The 21,470-nt window shown below is 45.7% G+C and overlaps 1 protein-coding gene and 1 long non-coding RNA gene across 2 annotated transcripts in view; one reads left to right on the top strand and one right to left on the bottom strand.

Moving 5' to 3' along the window:
• LOC146174429 (uncharacterized) overlaps positions 1-2,849 on the bottom strand; it is a 38,815-nt gene extending 35,966 nt beyond the window's left edge. The window contains exon 1 of the mRNA XM_084584679.1: positions 2,647-2,849. Within this exon, the coding sequence (XP_084440805.1) occupies positions 2,647-2,782 (136 nt within the window). The 5' untranslated portion in view covers positions 2,783-2,849. The remainder of the gene's footprint in view (positions 1-2,646) is intronic.
• The window catches only part of LOC146174426 (uncharacterized), a 493,807-nt gene that overhangs the window by 342,780 nt on the left and 129,557 nt on the right, over positions 1-21,470 (top strand). The window lies entirely within an intron of this gene.

Raw genomic sequence — 21,470 nt, 5'->3', positions numbered from 1 at the left:
CGTTTCGCCTCCATCGAAACGCAGCCGCCGAGGTCGGGTTGGAACCCGGGAACTCCGGCAAGGTAGTCGGGCGTCTTACCACTGCGCCACCCAGGCGGGGCTAATCGGAGTTACCAATTTCGCTGACTTTTCCCTGAAGCTGATATCAAAATCTTTACCTCAAAATGAAAGTGAAACGAAACGCGAGGTGCCTGCGCTTAAGGGATCGACGCTGTTTGATACTACGTCCAAGCAGTGCGGCCTTCCAAAATACCTTGTGTGTTTCTGTGCTTCAGAAATATAGTATGCAAGGCACGTATGTTAGTAGCAGACACCGGGATACCACGATTACCAGAACAATATACTCTAGCCACTCGAGAATCGCACTGCTGTAAAAGATGTCTTGAAAATTAAGCGTTTATTCAGCAGCCCAAGAAGCTCTAACTGTCATTGAAAATTATGACTGCGAAAATGCAAATTCATCATGATGTAAAAAAGAGAAGCTCAGATGGTCTAACAACTAACAAGAAGTAAATGATATTTTTTGATACCAGATTGTGGATTCGAAGCTGTTGCATGGTAATTTGGATTAAGTTGGCAAAGTACTGTCACTAAGGGCTCTTTAGCCACGAGAAAATTCAGATGGTTTGCATGCAAAACCTTCCAGGAATTCGGAAATAATATCGTTCTTTGTTGTGCTTGCATAAACCTTCATCATCATCATCATCATCATCATAAGCCTGATCATCATCATAAGGCCTTCGCCCACTGCAGGGCGAAGGCCTCTCCAATATTTCGCCACTTAACCCGGTTCTGTGCTAGCTGCTTCCACTTGACCCCTGCGAACTTCTTAACCTCATCCGCCCACCTAATGTTCTGCCATACCCTGCTGCGCTCTCCTACCCTTGGAATCTAGTTTGTTACCCTAAGCAACCATCGGTTATACTTTCTTCGCCCTACATGTCCTGCCCATGCCCATTTCTTCTTCTTAATTTTCACTAGAATGTCGGCAACCTGAGTTATTTCTCTGACCCACTCTGCACGCTTCCTATAGCCTTAACAATAAACAAATTGTGGTAATGGCGCGTCGAAAATTTGACTGTCAGAAAATAATCTGGCATGGAGGTTCGACCCTTCGATTTCATATAGGATTTTGAGAAGCGCTACTAGCGATAGCTATAAAAATTTGGTGTAGTTTAGTTTATCACTGGCCCTATCGGCCCCGGGGGTACCAAAAATTACTAGAAAGAATGAAGTTTAAATGCAGCACGAAATGAATGCTCTGAATGCAATAAAGTAAGCAAAAAATGTATTATGCACTGGACAGTCACTTTAAAACAAAGATATTTGCACCTGAACCGTACGCATTGTGTTTGGTGAAGAAGAGAAGCGCAGAATACTTTTAAAACTACCCACTGGGCTAACAGTTCCAAACATCCAGGAAAACACCCCGGTACCTTTACAGAGTTTTATACTTTTCGTAGCCTTGCTGCAGGGTTGCGCGGTTGTAATAAAGAATATTTTCTGCCATTTCCAAAGATAATTTGAGATGTTAACTTCGGCTGATGCTTCTTGGTTGCTCAGAGTGGTTTAGCTAAGAGAATGGAACTGTGGGAGATAAAACAAAAGTGCCCTAGAACGATTTTAGTATTTAAAGGGCTGTGACAGCCGCCTTGGTCTGATAAAGAAAAGGTAATGTTCCTGATTTCTTAGGTAAAGAGGATTTAGCAGCATTTAAGGCGGCAGATTTAAGGCAATCATGAAGGCGAAAACAGTTCGGCGTCGACATCTGTGTGAAGCGCCCGCTGGGAAGAACCAGGAAGGGATGATCGAAGAAGCAGGACAATAAATCGCTCAGCAGAGAATGAATCAAACACGTGATTTCAAATAGATATGAAATAATAACATGATGACAAACGGACTACGAATTGGGGAGCGGACGAAATCTTATTTCGTGGGCTCTAAATTTTCGTTACTTAATTTGGCACCAATGTTGAAGGAAAGCGATGGAGGATTTTCTCAAAAGTACCCATTTTAGAATCTCGCTTTTCAATCAACTTTCGCTTGTTTTTATTTTCTGAATTAAAGTTCGCCCGTCATATTCCAGTACCGCCACAAGAATAAATGTAGTTGTGACGCTATTGCCATCGCAATACAAAATTTGGAGGGACACTCAAGCTGCGCTGTTAAAGTTTGGACCTTATAATAATTTATACCTGGTATAGACAGCTCATGCTTGATTTGGATATAATGTAGGTCAACTACAGAAAAAAAGCGATCTCCCTGATTACAGACCTCTGCAGTGAGCGCTCATGGGGTGCCAGAGGGTTATGTACACACGAAGTAAGCAAGAAGGGTCTCAATTACCCAAACGAAAGTGCATCCGCATCCGCAATAACCCGTTAGACAGGTCTCAGGCGGCACAATACAAATTATTTTGGTAGAGCAAGTAGTGCTTGATAATGGAAATTAATGTTAAAGAAGCAATAATAAATGTTATCATCCTGAACAAGCTTGCAACTAGCAAAGAATATTGAGCTAAAGGACTCTGTGGATTAGGTGTGCTTCGATTTTTTGTGCACTGACAGTCAACCCCGTATGTGTCCGCACTAGTATAGGACAAGAGCCTACTGCAATTACTGTGGAAAGTTCCACAATGTACCTTACCTTGGTCAGGAAGCAGTGGTGGCGAAACTGTGGTGATGTCCTGCACTGCTTCCGGTACCGGGCTGGCACGTGTGGTGATAACAAGCACCGCCGGCAAGATCAAGACGAGACACCTGGCTCTCGGCGAAAGCGTCATGTAGGAAAATACTCCCTGGGACCGGCAAAGTACTCGGAAGGCGTTGTCTGCTGAAGTGTGTTGGGTCTCGCTGTCTCTTCCTTATCGTGACCGCTGTGTGCTGATAAGGCGAGGAGCACAATGCCCGTTAATCTTCATTACAAAGAGGACGAGAACGGCGCTGCACCAAACAGGTAGAGCCCCTCACTCAATGCTTGGCGCAGTCTCGTTTTTATCAATACTTTATTTTTGAAATGCTGACAGCTCGCTGAACTTAACCTGCGAAGCGGAATTAAGGATGATAAAGAGTGAGGTCGAAAGAAGAAAGGGCAAAGTTAGCAACACAAAATGATATCTGCGAAAGGCTTAAAAGAATAACCGTGATAATGCCTACCGTATTAGCTAAAAATCGATTACAGACTCACCAATGCTTTCTGCACCTAGATTTATGCTTCAATGGCAATTTGTAAACACTGGTTGAAAAAGAAACAAATAATAAATAGAGAATCTACAATGAAGATTTGCTTGATAAAGAGCGTCATATAGCAGTGTAAAAGGGTATTTACTGCTCTGCCTTGCAATGCCGCTCGGATGCATTTTTTATCCTCTGTGACGCGGTGTGCGAACAATACGACTTTCTTTTATGTATTTCGGTATTTTTTACACCCGCTGCATAGTTAATTAATTAGATTCGCGTGTCTGATTCTAAGGTTACGGTTCTGACCTTGTCCGCGGCATTGACCTGCGCTGGAGGTATATTGAAAAAAAAAAAGAAAAAAAAAACATGTGCTGTTAGCCAAATTCGGATGCCATTAATTTAACCTCAGATTTGTTTCCCGACGTCTCTCACTGCAAATATTTTCTATAAGAATGTAAATTATCTTTTCTCCTTAGAATTGCCGTGGCATGCTGTCTCTAGGCCATGCGGGCAGGCACCACCTATATGTACATTTCTTATTTCTCGTCACACCTTTCTTTTTGTATTTAGAGCAATCTCAGCCACTGAAACGAACGTCGAAAGTGGCATGTTGCTTTCAAACGTTTACCTAACGGGACGCGGGCCATGTGACAACAGCGCTTTTTAACTACCTGGAATAGTGAGTGAGTGGATCAACTTTATTGTCCGACAGAAAAGATTTCTTTCCTACCTCAGACCCTCCCTCGCCTATTGTGGAGAGGTGCCTTAGGGCAGGTTGGAATCCGCTTCAGATACTGGCCGAAATGCGTTGGATCTCGGAGGCCTTTCCAGCTAGTCGAACCGCTAGCCGCTGGTGTTCCGGGGTTGGGCTTTCCAGAAGAGCAACTCAGGCTTCTCTACTGTTAATCTTGTTAGCCCTGACTGGGGAATGCAAACACTCCAATATTATACGAATCAAGGTACTCTCCCCTCCCCCCCAAATAATCTAAGAATATATATTTGTTTAAGACCAGATTTGGATATGTATCTGCTTGCAGACGCTTCCATGTCGTCATCTGTTTGCCATAGAGATCCTTGCCTGGAGAGAACATGGAAAATAAATACAGCGCACAACACATTTCAAGTGCTATGACCCATGAGGCAAAGGGATTCTTTCTCCTAGATATCAAGTATTACCATAAACGGGACCTTATTGGAAAGGAAATTCTTAGGTTATGTTAAGCCGGGTACTTTGGTATGGGCTTGTCAAGAAAACCAAGCCAATACCCTGCAAACGGTTCCCAACGTGGGCTGACTGGGAAGCGGCCCTGTCTATCTGTTATTGTACTGGCCAAGTGTCCTCTGCTTATGGAGTGAGGCAGTGAGGACGCAGCCAACCCCGTCCTTTCCCCAAACGAATGTTTGACGCGATAGTTCTTAAGACCCCATTCTTCGCGCAAATCCAGCGCCGGCGCCGGCTTTGGCGTCCTGTGAGCGAAAATGCACGAGTATAGCGCTGGCAGGTGGTAAATGGCAGCTGACGTGGCTGCGCAGTGACTGTACGTAGGGTCAGAGCCTGTTATTGCCAGTGGTACGGGCAGAGGCATTTTTTGCTTTTGGTTACCTCACCATATCATATGTAGCTAGGATCGCCTAACATTCGGGTCTCCCGTTTCTTATGTGAGGGTGATATCAGAATAAGCTTACCAGGACTCTTGCATTCACATTACCCCTAGGTCACCCAGGCAGGCTCATACGACTTGGTTAGAGCTAGGCGTTATATGTGGGCCTGCATCCTACGCTATCTCGTCATGCACTTAAATACAAAGGTTAAGCATCCTCAATAATTTTTTCCTCAACAAATCTTTTCAACTGATGGTACGGCCACGTGTTTTGTTTTTCACCTTCTGCTCGTTCACCATGTTGGTTGTATCTCCCAGGTCGGCTGATGTCAGCGGCGCGTGACCCATAAAGATGCACTTGGAAACTCGCACCGAGAACTGAAGGAGAAATATGTTAGTGCAGGTCTGCCCTATTAACACGGTTTGGAGCTGCCGTATATTTCAAGCATATCACTAAGTCGGATGATAATGGGTTGAGCAGCTTTGGCTTGGCTTGACCAGCAGATAGAACAAGGAGAGTAAGAGAGGAAGAAGCAGTGAGCGGGCAGCACAGATGATGATGATGAAGCAACAGCAGAGATAGTGAGGAGAGCGACAGAAGGAAGGTGAAGAAGGAGTATACCAAGAAGCAGGCCGAGGTGAGCAGAGGAAGTCAGGATAGGGACAGACGCAGGGGACAAAGGAGCAAAGAAGGACACAATCTAACAAATCGAGAATCAATTATTACCTCATGAAAGAAAAGACTAATTTGGCTCAAATATCTTGCACGCATTTGTAAGTAGAAAAAATTATATTAATAACCAGGTCGCTTCTTTCTGAAAATATTTTGTGCTGGTTCGTTATCGATGTGCACATCCAAAAGAAACATTAAAAGGTTTAATTTGTTGTAGTGCACCTTTTGAAAATGAGTGCATATTTAGACGCAGCAGGAGTGAAATACCGTGCACATTTCTGGTCACTCCGAGCGTCTCGTTCTATCAACAAAATTGAGGAGATCATGTTTCACTATGCTGGACTGATAGAGATTGCCTTTTCCACGATACAAGCCCGAAATCCAAGGTAAACACTGTTTTTGAAATTGCCAAATGGTGCGATCTCAGTAATATATTCAATAAGGCTTTAAATATACGCAGCAAAATCTACCCGAAAATTTCTGTATCCTTGGCGCGAGCAGTTGTTCACTGAAGATCGGCAATGGTGGCTAAATTAGTGTGAGAGAGCTGGTTCACATCTGGTAATAATAAATGAGTGGAGGCATTGTGCAGCCCGCCTTCGAATCAATGGCAGCATGAAGGGTACGGACACGATAAAATGACTATTCATACTGGAAAGCTGGAGCGCGGTAGTGCGATTACCAGCTGAAAGTCCAATCAGTAAGCATAACGACAACAACTAACGACGTTTGGATTTGCATTGGAAGTTCAGTTTTTCTCTTTCTATCAGTGCTGAGTAAAGGATGACATGATAAACAAAAACATTTAGCTCGCATTTTAAGATCACCTGACATGATCACCTGACGTAGATAGGCGGCCCAATTTTAACAAAGGGGCATGAACGCGCCAGTGGGACCTCGGGGTAGCATTCCTGACTCGTGATCCAAAGATCTCTGGTATGATTCCAGATCATCCATTGTAGTCACATGAGAGACACAAATTAGCAGCTCCTTACAACCCACCATTGTCATGTGGCTCCGCAACTTCACAAAACCCCCCTGCCGGTCAGTGACTGGTCATGTCACCTACCGACCCAGAAGCATACGTATGATAATTTTTGCTAACAAAAGGATATGTTCTTGGAGAATTCGCTTGCCTGGGATACTTTTTAAACGAGCCATCCTGACTATTTCAGTTCTAGCAGTGGCTGTGTACAAATTGTACGAGTAGCTATGTCCATTGTTAAGTCGGCAGAGTGTGCATTTTGTACTGGATGGCTGAAATTCATACTTGGTGACCCCGAGTTTTTCGAATGGTTGGCTAGTGGGTTTACAGGGTTTAACCTCCCAAACCGACTCAGACTATCAGAGGCTGCAGAAATTTCGACCGACTAGGGTTGTTTAACGTGCACTGACATCGCACAGCATACGGGCGACTTGCGTTTCACCTCCATCGAAAAGCGTCCGCTGAAGAACAGTAGCTGAGCACCCGAACCACTTTATCACGCTGGCTGGGATTTATAAAAAGGGTTATAAAACACTATTTACGTATACAATCATGAGTAAAAAAATGGAGAGACCACAGCTCCGGCAGCAGAAGCGGCGGCGAGCCGCACAGCGTCGCTATCTTGCGTCGCGCGCCTCCTGCCTTGCTGCCAACATTTGGCCCTAGTTCTCTTGAGGGCGCTTATCACGGCTGAACATTTCTAGAGTGGCGATCTGCCACTGTACTGCCGACGGTTGCGATAAAGGGAAATCTGCATAAATAACCGTATCCAGGACATGGCTCTGTTGCACATTGGCAGAGGCAGCTGGCAGCAAGCTTCAAAGCGTTGCGTTCCTCAGTGGTAAATGCGTGTTGTGTTTATTGGTTTTTATGGCACATAAGCAACTAAGGCTATCATGCACCAAGAGCAAGGTTAATGTATGTTTTAGTTGCAAAAGAGGAAATGCATATGTTAAATATCTATAATTTGTTTAAGAAGTTTCTTTCTTGTAGGAAACTAAAAACAAATGCCAGGTCTACAAGTGCTCTTTTTCCGAAAAGTAAGATGGGGTGGAATGGGATGGTATGATTGTAAAATATAGTAAAATGTTTTCTCCTCAAGTTTTAAGCATGCAATTAGAATGTGGTTTGCTGTGAGTATCTCACCGCATTCTTCACAGGTCGGTTTTTTTTTTGTTTCATCAGTAGAAAGTTATGTGTAAGCTGCGTATGTCCAATACGAAGACAGCATACTATCAATTGTTGATGCGTGCTCGATTTCTATTCTTCTAGCAGAGGCTTTATGAGGCGCAACTTATTATTTTCTTGGTTGTTTCACATAGACTGCCATTTATCCTTCTGTTTATGTTTTATTAGTTTCATGCCATCTCTATGTGGCATGTTTACTTTCTGAATTGATTTGTTGTGGACAAATGCAGCCCATTTGTCTGCTCTGTCTTTGCCGTCAATGCCTACGTGCCTTGGCACCCAAGAGAACACTATGTTATGTCTATGTATCGTGATCATTTTTACGTTACGCATTATGTCCCCAAGTAGAGGCATTGCAGCATTTCTGTTGTTTAAAGCCATCAGTACACTCAACGAATCCGTATAGATGACACTGTTTAAAATGCCTTCATTCATTATTTTTTCCATAGCTGTCAGGATATCATAGGATTCAGCTGTAAAGATTGATGCGCACTAAGGAAGCCTAATTATTCGTTCCCATTTTTCTTCCCCTACGGCACATCCAACATATGTAGAAGTTTTTGATCCATCTGCATAAAACTCTATAATTACTGTACTTTTCTTTCATTGTGCGAAATTCTTGTATTATATACTTATTGGGAGTTTGGCGTTTGTTGAAGTGTGTTAGAGTTAAATCAGAGACCGTTGGAAGCTTGTATCATGCGGGCAGGGGGCTTTTTTTTTTTGGTGCAGTATCGGGAAAGGTGTCCAGAATTTCTAGGTCACTACAAATGTCTTCAAATGTCTTCAAATTATCAGTGGCCTCGTTGCTTGCGGTTTATTTGTGAAAATTACTCGTGAGCGGCATGTTGAGAACATTGGATAGCAGAGGTGGTTTTTCTGTGATCTTATTGTAACACGTGAGTGGAGACCTATCTTTCAGCGGAGGCTCATTTGTCTCCACATAAAGACTATCAACACGGGATGTTCTGTAAGCGCCGCAAAAAAGGCGCAAACCTAAGTTATGTACCAGATACAATTTCATTAGATATGGTGGCCCGTAGACTATGGACCCGTAGTCCAAGCTGGACTGCACAACAGATCAATATATATATATTGTGAAGAGGAAGAAGTGCACAATGAACATGCCAGTCAGTGGCATAGTGATCGCTGCGCGTGCTGGAGCTGACTGTGTTCGCTGCCGCTGTATTCGCCGCTGATCTGCTCAGTCCTGCTGATCAAGTCCTGTTGATCTGCTGAATAAACCCCCCATTCTTACATTTGGTGGAGGTGCCGGTCAAGATCTATCCTCTCGCCCTGGAACTCCGCAGCCGTACATTACCACCTCCTGCGATGCCTGAGGACGTCAACCACCAAGCCGTACAAGTTGGCTCGGCCATCATCTGTCCTGGCTCCCTCCGCCAGCGAGACCCCGCCATCTTCAGCGGCACTGACGACCACGATGTCGAGGACTGGCTCACATCCTATGAACGAGTAAGCGTTTACAACAAATGGGACGCGGAAACAAAGTTAAGCAACGTCATTTTCTATCTCACCGGCGTAGCAAACCTATGGTTTCGAAACCATGAAGCGGACATTCCATCATGGTCCGCGTTTAAAGCCAGCTTCTCTGAAGTTTTCGGCCGACCAGCTGTAAGGAAACTCCGCGCTGAACAGCGCTTGCGTACGCGGTCTCAGCAAGTTGGGGAAAATTTCACGAGCTATATCGAGGACGTCGTCGACTTGTGCAAGCGCGTTAACCCACACATGTCAAAGGCCGAGAAGATCAAGCACATTCTGCAAGGCATCGATGACGATGCCTTTCAGATGCTGTCGGCTCGTGATATCCGCACCGTCGCGGAAGTGGTCACACTATGTCAAAGTTATGATGAACTGCGGAAACAAAGGGCCATAACACGCGCGAACACCATGCACTCTGAGTCCCTTGCTGGCCTGACAGATGCAGGCGAACATTCTGCGCTCCTGCCACAAATTAAGACCTTCATTCGGGAAGAAGTTGCTCGACAGCTCTCACTTATATCCTGCCATCAAGAACCTTCCTCACACCTAGCTCCCAGTTTGCGCCACATTATTCAAGAACAGGTAGCTGAATCTCTTCCTCCAGCCCCTCAACCCATGCCTGTTACAGCGACGTTAACATATGCGGCTGTTGCGGCCCGACCGCCACCTACATATGCTCCACCGCCACCAGCCTACGTTCAGCCGCCTCCTGCGCCTGCGCGAGAACCTGCGCAGTTTATGCGACCGGCTCCAAGACCACGTAATCTCTGGCGCACGACAGATAACTGGCCAATTTGTTACACTTGCGGGCTTGCTGGACACATTTCTCGTTATTGCCGCAACCGTCTCCCGGTGTCGGCACCACCTACTCATGGTTCTGCATACTGGTCTCCGACGCCTCAGTATTCCGCGCCTACTGAACCTCCAGCCCGCCCTCAGTTCTCCCCAGACCGCTCAGCCATGTCCGACCGCCGTTCACAGTCACCGCGACGTCGCTCTATCTCTCCGATGCGACGTCGACAGAACGCTTCACATGAGGAAAACTAGAGGCCGGCTGAAGTGGGGTTCTCGACTCTGCCCGATGCCTTACCAGACGCTGATCAATCAAATTCCGGTGCTAAAGCCCTCGTCGCCGAAGATATCAACCTTCCGCCCTGCTCTTCAGTGCTTGTTCGTGTCGCTTGTGCATCTATTAGCGATGACACCGTTCTCTTCACACCAGCCCATACTTTCCTGCGCCGCAAGTGCCTTCCATTGCCCTACGCAGTGCTCGCTATTTCCGCTGGCCTTTCCATGTTATGGGTCTCTAACCCATTTAACTCCCCTACTGCTTTGCGCCATGGCGAATGCCTCGGAAGTATCCAGCCAATCGCATCTCTTCTGATCTCTGAGGAACCTGACGACGCGCCGCACTGTGCCGTGACTACTCTCAGCCCCCCCTCACCTGCGCCCGCTCCCCCCTCTACAGACTTGTTCCTCCATTCCATCGATGCCGATCTTCCTCCAGAGCAGCGTACTCAGCTTTTGAACATACTACATCACTTTCGCTCCTCCTTCGACTCTCATCAAAGTTCTTTGGGTCAAACTTCTACAGTCACTCATCGCATCGACACCGGCACCCACGCACCACTACGACAGCGCCCCTATCGTGTGTCTGCAACCGAACGCCAGGCTATTGAAGAGCAAGTAGACCTAATGATCCAGAATGGCGTCATTCAGCCCTCAAGCAGCCCTTGGGCCTCACCTGTTGTCCTTGTAAAAAAGAAAGATGGTTCTATCCGCTTCTGCGTCGATTATCGCCGCCTTAATAAGATTACGCGAAAGGACGTCTATCCTCTCCCACGCATCGACGACGCTCTCGATTGTTTGCAAGGCGCCGAACTCTTTTCTTCCCTAGATTCACGTTCCGGGTACTGGCAAGTCCCCTTGGAAGCGGCTGATCGCCCCAAAACTGCCTTTGTAACTCCCGACGGCTTGTACGAATTCACAGTTATGCCGTTTGGCCTTTGTAATGCTCCGGCAACATTTGAGCGGATGATGGACACCATTTTGCGTGGCCTAAAGTGGAAGACATGCCTCTGCTACCTCGATGACATTGTCGTCTTTTCTCGTGACTTTGACACACACCTGTACCGTCTGAAGCACGTTTTGACCTGCCTATCTGATGCCGGACTGCAGCTGAATTTGAAAAAAATGTCGTTTTGCCGCCCGCCAGCTCACCATTCTCGGCCACGTTGTTACCAAAAAAGGTGTATCTCCAGACCCTGCCAAACTTCGTGCCGTAACAGCCTTTCCCAAACCGACTTCCATCAAAGATCTACGTAGCTTCTACGTAGCTTCCTCGGACTCTGCTCTTACTTTCGCCGCTTTATTAGGAATTTTGCTTCCATTGCTGCTCCCTTGACAGAACTTCTGTCCGGCAGTTCCGACCTTTCGTCGTGGTCACCAGCGTGCGACGATGCCTTCAGTGCTTTACGACACATCCTCACGGCACCGCCTGTCCTACGTCACTTCGACCCCACAGCGCCTACTGAGGTCCACACAGACGCCAGTGGTATTGGTCTTGGCGCTGTGCTCGCTCAGCGCAAAGCAGGTTATGCTGAATACGTGGTCGCCTATGCTAGCCGTACACTCACGAAGGCTGAATCCAATTACTCTGTCACTGAAAAAGAATGCTTAGCGATTATTTGGGCTCTTATTAAATTCCGCCCTTACCTCTATGGTCACCCTTTTGACGTAGTGACGGACCACCATGCGCTTTGCTGGCTTTCCTCACTGAAAGACCCGTCCGGCAGACTGGCAAGATTGGCTCTTCGCCTTCAGGAATATGATGTCCACGTTGTTTACCGCTCTGGCCGCAAACATCACGATGCCGATGCACTTTCCCGCTGCCCCCTTACAGCTGAGGTCGCGAACCTTTCCCCTTCCGACGATTCCCCACCATCGCTTCACATCAATGACATGCCATCAGCGCAGCGGCAAGATCCTTGGATAAACTCTATCCTCGATTTTATCTCCAATCCTACAGCTGCTTCTCCATCGCGTGCTCTCCGCCGCCATGCTTCCCACTTCGCCATTCGTGATAACCTCCTCTACCGCCGCAACTACTGTGCAGATGGCCGCAAGTGGTTGCTAGTTATTCCCCGGCAGCTACGTTCGCAAATTTGTGACTATTTCCACGCTGACCCACAATCCGGTCACGCGGGCGTCTTCAAGACATACACTCGTCTCCGGCTACGTTACTACTGGCGGGGTATGTACACCTTTGCACTCAAGTACGTTCGCTCATGCCTGACCTGTCAACGTCGCAAGCCATCTCCTCAAAGTTCTGCTGGAGAGTTGCTGCCGTTATCCAGCCTACCACGTCCTTTCGACCGCGTCGGTATTGATTTGTACGGGCCGCTTCCCTACACTGCGGCCGGCAACCGCTGGGCTATCGTAGCCGTTGATCATCTGACGAGGTATGCCGAAACCGCCGCACTTCCATCTGCCACAGCGTCAGAAGTAGCTTCCTTCATTTTGCAGCGATTTGTTCTTCGCCATGGCGCACCTCGAGAGCTGCTCAGCGACAGAGAACGCGTTTTCTTGAGTGACGTTGTGAAAGCCTTGCTCACCAAGTGCAACATTATTCATAGAACCACCTCCGCCTATCATCCCCAGACTAATGGCCTCACTGAGCGTTTCAATCGTACCCTTGGCGACATGCTCTCTATGTACGTCTCCTCCAACCACTCAAACTGGGACCTCGTCCTTCCGTATGTCACGTACGCATACAATACCGCAACGCAGTCTACTACTGGCTTCTCCCCTTTTTTTCTCCTCTACGGCCGTCACCCCTCTGCTACAATCGACACCATACTCCAGTATCAGCCAGACATATCAGAGTATACACCTGCGTCTCAAGCAGCCCAGCATGCGGAAGACTGTCGACAAATCGCCCGCGCATTCACGGCTAACACCCAGTGCCGCCATAAATCCAACCATGACAGCCAACACTCGACACCGCACTTCTCGTCTGGCGCTCTTGTGTGGCTATGGATACCTTCCAATGCCCCTGGACTGTCTTCAAAATTTCTTGCTAAATACCATGGCCCATACCGTGTTCTGGAGCGCACCTCTCCGGTTAATTATGTGGTGGAACCTGTTACGCCGTCCCATGATCTACGCCGGCGCGGACGCGAGATTGTTCACGTCCAGCGTCTCAAACCCTATTACGACCCGGCCGTCTTGCTCACGCCGTAAGTCGCCAGGATGTCTCCTCTTCGTCCCGCGGGTAATTGTGAAGAGGAAGAAGTGCACAATGAACATGCCAGTCAGTGGCATCGTGATCGCTGCGCGTGCTGGAGCTGACTGTGTTCGCTGCCGCTGTATTCGCCGCTGATCTGCTCAGTCCTGCTGATCAAGTCCTGTTGATCTGCTGAATAAACCCCCCATTCTTACAATATATATATAGAAGACACGCCCTATCAGACCCCCAGTGTTTCCGAGAGAGAACCGTCAGTATGTTTAAAGATTTATGTGAGGCAGAAATGTTGGTTTTCAGTCGAACGGTACACCTAAAAATTTATGTTTACTCTTCACTGGCAACTCAATCCCATTTAAGTGCAGCTTGGGATCGGTCTGTATACCTCGTTTCAGCCACTGTTTTCTGTGGGAAAAAATTGAATCCATTTTTATCAGCCCGTGAGGCTAGTTTATTTAGTGTTAATTGTACTAGTCTTTCGCAAATTTATATGTTTGAGTTTGTGCAAGCTATTTGAAGGTCGTCGAAACACAGTGAGAACATAATGGATTTAGGGATTACCTTGCTAATAGAATTCATTTTTACAATAAACAGTGTTGTGCTTAAAATTCACCCCTGAGGTATCCCATTCTCTTGAATAAGTTCCTTGACAAGGTGGTACCGAGACGTACTTGAAATGAGCGACCTGATAGGAAGTCCTTCAGAACATTGATCATCCGGTCCCGGATGCCTAAATCTGCTATATCGCGTAGGATCCTGAACCTCTAAGTCGTGTCGTATGCCTTTTTCAGGTCAAAGAAAACGACCAGGCAATTTTGTTTGTGTATGAAAGCTTCCCGGACAGTATTTTCAAGACGCACTAAGTGGTCAGTCGCTGCGCATCCTTTTTTAAAACCAAATTGATGAATATTGAGAAATTTATGAGATTGTAGATTTAACATTAGTCGGATGTTTAAAACACTTTCAAAACATTTTGCTAAACAGATGGTCGGAGCTTTGGGCCTGTAACTGCCAACTGCCAGCCGGTTTAGACAGGGAACAATAACACCTTGTTTTCAAGCATTTGGGAGTTTTCCAAAGTTAAAGAACTTCACAAGTGCCTCCTCTACAGAGGATTCGGATAATTGAGCCAGCATTTCATGATCAATTTCGTCAGGGCCAGGAGCAGTCTATTTTCCAGCAGCTAGGGCGTTCTTTACTTCTTGAAGCGTAATAAAACTATTATCGGTTCATTTCTGCCACCAATTGTTGGTAGTCTTTGTTTCTCAGACATGTTTTTCTATTTTATGAATGTTTCTGTGTAGTGTGAAGAAGTTGGAATGTGTGTGAAATGTTCGCCTAGTATATTGGCCTGTTCTATGCTAGTCTGAACACCAGGGGCTGAGAGAATGGGAATTGTGAAGGAGGAAAAGTTTCCACTGAGTTTATTTACTTGTTCCTACAGTTTCTTAGATGTCATTGAGCTATCTATTGATGTGACATACCTCTGCCAGGATTATTTTTTCGGAGTTGCGACGGATGGGATGTATCGTGCTTTAGCTCTGGCCTTTTTAAAACTATAAGATTTTGGTGTGTAGGGTACTTTCAAAAGACAGCCCGTGCTTTATTTTGTCGTTCTTTGACCTCCTTGCGCTGCCGTAACCGCCACACGTTGTGGTTCTGTCGCACCACACCTAAAGACTGTGGAAAAGTGAGGCGTGCGACGTAAGCAAGCTGGCGGCGGGTATAAAACCGAAAGAAGGAGACAAGGATTTTGTCTCGCCAAACCTGAAACAACATACGATTCTGATAGCAAAGACAAGCGAAAGCCGAACATTGAGATATCTGTGCTTGAAGAAACTTAACGGCAACGGGTAGGACACGGAGACTACGGCATATCCCGAAACACCGGAGCAATGCGGCAAGAGAGTCATATACGACGTCCCGATATTCTATGCGGAAGATACGATAATACTGAAGAGAAAAGACAATCCGGAAATATACGGTGTCAGAAAACTAGGGAAATAATTTAAGGTTGTGAAGATGATGCTAACCCACGTAGAGGTTCCGAGATTAATCATTTCCGGGGAAGTTCCAGTAAAATGCTGGCTGTACGAGGAGAAGTAGGAGGTATGTTGCGCAAGCGGAAGAGTGGGACACAAAGCGGATGTATGCCCGGATCCAAAGAACATCCAATGCAGTGGATGCGGAAAGGAAAACCAATCGGATGACCACAGGTGCGACCCTAGTATGCCAGATGTGCGGTAAGGGACACATCCTAGGGAGCAGCAAATGCAAACCCATACAAGAAGCGCCGCTGGATTAAAATCATGGAGATGGAATAACAATGGAGGCAAGGACAAGGATGGAGCCAAGAGGCGATCCACAAGAACGGATCCGGATACAGATGCAGGGATGATTCTTCCCCAAGCCTTGGCGAGGAAAGTGGAGGACAAAACTCGAGGAGAACTTTAAGGGGAAGAGATCGAGACAGAAGGAGAAGCAAGTCAGAGACAAGAGTCAACCGAGGGGGACAAGCAGCTCTAGTTGCAGACAACAAACCCCAGGCAAAGGTGCAAAGATTGGGAAGAGACAAGATGCCGGGCGAGAAGAGCATTAGCTTCGCATAAGGGTCGCAACCAGGTATGAAGAATGGTCAGGATGCGAATATATATACGTTAATGAGAGAATTCGAAAAAATGCAAAAGATAATAGAATAGCAATATGGAACCATACGTAGACTTGAAAAACCGCACAATCCAACGTAGGCACAGACACAGACGCAGCAACCCACATCAGGAAACGAGGCGGGAGCTAATAGTGACAAGGACATGAGACCTATTCAACCGCAGCCGGAACAACGCAAAAGTAATGACACGAGGTCTTCACAAAACCTGGAAACTAGGATAACTAGATTCGAAAACGGTTTCACGAACCTAGAGAGTGTGATCACAAACTTGACAGATTTTATGAAACAAATGAACGCAACAATAAATGCATAGATTCAGAAGTTAAATGAAGGAATGCAAAAACAGGCAGAGAACATTAGTCTAATACAGGTGGAGTTGGCAGTCAACAACGGGTGGCAGCAAAAAGCAGAAGAAGCGATATTTCAGCTTCAAGGTGGATAGAACGAAGAATCTTAATACTAAAATCTGGCAGTAGAATTGCAGATGTTTTAATACATAGAGGACTGTGTTACAGCAGCATCTTAATCAATTAGAAAACCAACCTCTCACAATTGCGCAACAGGAAACAGGAGGTCCTGCGAAATTTGCAGAATACAAAAGGTTTTTATAGTAACAAAGAAGACAAAAAAAATGGGTGACAACACTAGTCAAAAGAAATATGGCAGCTCTGAAGCACGAGATAGGATCCAGGGACGTAGACTGTGTTCGTGGGGGTATTAGCTAGTTAGCCGGGAGTACCACAGAGCCGCTTATTTTCATTCTTAACGTCTACAGTTCGCCAAAGCAGAAAAAGATCAGATTTCGAGCAATAATCAAAAAGGGTAAAATCTATGCGTAGGGAAATATCTACTAAACGTAGGTGGCTTGGATGCACACCATTAGGCATGGGGTTACAGTAAATAATGCTGCAAATGCAGGCAACTATGGGAAGATATTCAAGAGCAAGGCTTCACACAGAATAACAACTCAGGCAGCCCGACGAGGATAGGAAATCGTGTCAGCAAGGACACATTTGCGTACCTTACACTTCCAAAGAAGATAGAATGTCCAAAGTGGTACAACCCGGAATTAAACTTAGACAGCGAGACACACATCATAGTGATTAATATAGAAGGAGGGCTTAAAACGCGAAAGATCAAGAAAAGCAAAAGCACTGAGTGGGACAAGTTTAGAGACTGGAGAACTTCCGAGACATTTACACCCATAATGTCCATCGAGGAGGGGTGTAACTGGCTTAAACGAATCGTCCAAAAGCACACCAAAACTGTACAGGGGAAAAGCAGTCTCGAAAAACGACTTGGGAACAAAAACGGAACCAGTGTCTTAGAAGGAAGATAGCAAAGCTTAATAAAAAAAAAGAGAAGACCGCGCACTGGGGCGACAGATGCGATCAAATGAAAAAACAAATGGGTATAGCTGAAACATGGAGCAAATAAGACACCTGCTAGACCCAGAGAAAACGAAAACACAAACGTCCATAAAGTAATAAAGAATAGACATTATCGTATAGGCAGCGATGAGGACTTCATTAAAGAACTTAAAGATAAATGTACCGGATAAGTAAAGAAAGATAAATTAGAAAGCTACAAAAGAAACCCAAACCAGCGACTAGACGCCCCCATAACGGTAGCTGAACTGGTGGCAGAAATCCGTAGACTGAAGACTAATCGGCCGCATGGCCGGGTGGAATTAGGAACAAAATGCTAAGGAACTTGGATAATGAGCCGATAGTGGAGGTAACTAATTTCATCCAGGGATGTTGGAAAACAGGGGAAATCCCAGACCAATGAAAATTTACTGAGATAGTGCTAATACCCAAACCCGGAAAGCCTTCGACGGTCGATAATTTGAAATTGGTATCACTCACAATATGTGCAGTATTCGAACACGTCATTCAGAGAGGGATGCTGGAAAACAGGGGAAATCCCAGACCAATGGAAATTTACTGAGATAGTGCTAATACCCAAACCCGGAAAGCCTCCGACGGTCGATAATTTAAAATTGTTATCACTCACAATATGTGCAGTATTCGAACACGTCATTCAGAGAGGGATGCTGGAAAACAGGGGAAATCCCAGACCAATGGAAATTTACTGAGATAGTGCTAATACCCAAACCCGGAAAGCCTCCGACGGTCGATAATTTGAAATTGTTATCACTCACAATATGTGCAGTATTCGAACACGTCATTCAGACAGGGATGCTGGAAAACAGGGGAAATCCCAGACCAATGGAAATTTACTGAGATAGTGCTAATACCCAAACCCGGAAAACCTCCGACGGTCGATAATTTGAAATTGTTATCACTCACAATATGTGCAGTATTCGAACACGTCATTCAGAGAGGGATGCTGGAAAACAGGGGAAATCCTAGACCAATGGAAATTTACTGAGATAGTGCTAATACCCAAACCCGGAAAGCCTCCGACGGTCGATAATTTGAATTTGTTATCACTCACAATATGTGCAGTATTCAAACACGTCATTCAGAGAGGGATGCTGGAAAACAGGGGAAATCCCAGAACAATGGAAATTTACTGAGATAGTGCTAATACCCAAACCCGGAAAGCCTCCGACGGTCGATAATTTGAATTTGTTATCACTCACAATATGTGCAGTATTCAAACACGTCATTCAGAGAGGGATGCTGGAAAACAGGGGAAATCCCAGACCAATGGAAATTTACTGAGATAGTGCTAGTACCCAAACCCGGAAAGCCTCCGACGGTCGATAATTTGAAATTGTTATCACTCACAGTATGTGCAGTATTCGAACACGTCATTCAGAGAAGACTGACCAGATGCATGGAGGAGAATGAGCTATGGCCCAGGGAGGTCATAGGGTTCAGGCAACATCTTAGTACGCAAAGTATGCTCAGGATACACCATGACGTAGTAAAATCAAGATCAAAAGATGGTAAAGTTCTCTTAGGATTGTACCTGAAGAAGGCATTTGACGGTGTAAAACACGATGCTATTTTACGGGGCCTCATGAAAATAAATGTAGGGAATGGACATATGAATACAGAAAATTTTTCTACCTGACAGAAGAGGAAAAATAAGATACCAGGGTAATGAATCTCAGATATTTGAACTTGGGAGCAGGGGCACACCACAAAGAGCGTTGCAATCACCCGCACGTTTCAATGTAGCCATGCGGGGACTCCCAGAAAAGCTGAGGCAAATACAAGGCATAAAATTCAGTCTATATGCGGATGACATAGCCATTTGGACGAACGAAGATAGCGATGATGAAATCGATCAGCAGGTGAAAAAGTCGGCAACCAACACTGTACAATATGCAGAAGAGAGGGGCACAAAACGTTTCAAAAAAAAAAATATCGGAGTTGTTTATATACAATCCGGAAAAACTATGGCAAAAAGAACAAGTGGACCCAGTCAAAAAAAAAAAACTACAGAACTGTGTCAAAAATACGACTAAATATCCTGTAGTTGTGTCGTAACCATCATTTTTCTGTAGTTCTGTTGTACTTTACTGTTGTTCTGTCGTTTTTCTGTAGTATTATTCTGTTGTCTGTAGTTCTTTAGCACTTTTCTATTGTAACTACAGACATTTCTGATGTTACTACAAAATGTTCTGTTGTCACAACAGGGCTCCTGTCAAAAACCGCACAAAAAGTTTGTCGTAACATCAGAAAATTTTCTGTAGTTTTTTCAGACTGGGGACATAAATATAGAAATGGAGGTACAAGTAGTGTTGAAAGCCGGGCAAATGAGGGTGCAGGAATGGTCCTCCAAACAAAGGATACAAATGAAAGGCCCTAAAAAAGACAAACCTTAATGGAGAATAGCCAATAAAAGGAGGCCTTAAGGAAAGTAACCTATTAAGGTTCACTCAAGCTTTCCTAATAAGCAGGGTAGGCTATGCCATGCAATACTTATACCTCAAGAAGGCGGAAAAAATAGGATCGATAGCATGATAACAAGATGTATTAAAAGAGCACTGCATCTCACGGCAACTACCTCCACGACTGGGCTAATAATGCTGGGAATACACAACGGATTAAACGAAATAATTGAGGCAACATTAGCTACACAACAAAAAAATCTAGAGAAAAGTAAGGGTGGTAGGATCATACACATAGAAATAGGTATGCAATTGAAGGAATAGTGGGACACGACAAAGGGAATGTAAGGGGAGGACCGGGAACGGATCCATATCCCTCCATTACCAAAAAACATCCACTCTGAATATACTGAGCAAACACAAGAGAAAAGAGCAGAAGCATAGACACGGAGATTGGAGACAGAAAATCCGCATAGATATGAATATGTAGGCGCTGCATACTGCGGCGAAGGAAAAAAATGGGTGAAGTTGTAGTCAATGCCAAGCGAGAAATGACAACAGCAATCTCTATAAAAATGAGACCGATATCAATAGCGGAAGTGGCTGCAATAGCACTGGATCTTGCTCACACCAAGGCCAGTAATAGTCGTAGTAGAACACTTTATTGAGGCGCAACACTGGCGTCTAATACATCGATAGCCTGCTAGACGAGCAGGCGCTGTTATTCTTCACCCTCAGCACCAAGCCAGTCCATCCAGGTCCAGATAGTATGGGAGGAGGTGGGAAAAAATCCTGAATGCAATGCAACCGGACATGAAAATAGCAGTGTGAAAGGTTCGCATAAGGGGAAGGGCAGTTTGGGCATGATGGATTACGGCGGAATTTGTAGAGATATAGCCGTGCAGGGGTTATGACTATTCAACTGTATTTGCCGAAGGATATGAGCTTCCTGAACGGAAAGATTAGGAATAAAGTCGGGGTAGAGCTTGTGGTCTAAGTGAGCAGCATTGTAATATTCGCGCATGGTGGCGCGAAGAGTCAGTCTCGACCCGCCCTCCAAGGATCTTGTCCAGGGGATGAACGGTGCCCGGTTACGAGTTTCACGGGCGAGCCGGATCGTCAGCTCATTGCCGTCAATCCCTGACTGTTCAAGGATCCATAGGAGGAAGACGGGGCAGGGCTGAAGCGCAGCAAGTGCACCCTCGAGCTCCGTGAACAAATGATGTGCTAGACGTTTAGACTGAATGGCACGGATAGCAGCCTGGGAGTCAGTGTATATATTGCAACGTGCCGAAGAAGCCCTCACACTCGCTAAACTGCGCATCCGTGAGCAGCAGGTGCAGGATGCGCGACTGTTCCCGGTAAAAACGTGCTGACTCTTCAATATTGTTTTTTCATACCTCGCGGAAGGCATAAAGCCACCAAATATGAGCTTCTCGTCATGTGGAACCATATTTGAACATATGCAGAAAGACAGGGATCTTGCTCTGCACACTGCTGTTGCGATGAGCGATACAGTGTGAACAGGATTGGCCGAAACAACTAGCCCGTTGAACTAGAAATATAGCTGATGAGGGTTGGAGATGGGGCAAGTTGGTTGTTCATGATGAAAACGTTAGCGCTCG

The sequence above is a fragment of the Amblyomma maculatum genome, chromosome 11 (genome assembly GCF_055883805.1).
Source record: "Amblyomma maculatum isolate TAMU_Amacu chromosome 11, ASM5588380v1, whole genome shotgun sequence".
Lineage (NCBI taxonomy): Eukaryota > Metazoa > Arthropoda > Arachnida > Ixodida > Ixodidae > Amblyomma > Amblyomma maculatum.
This window is presented reverse-complemented; position numbering and strand designations above follow the sequence as displayed.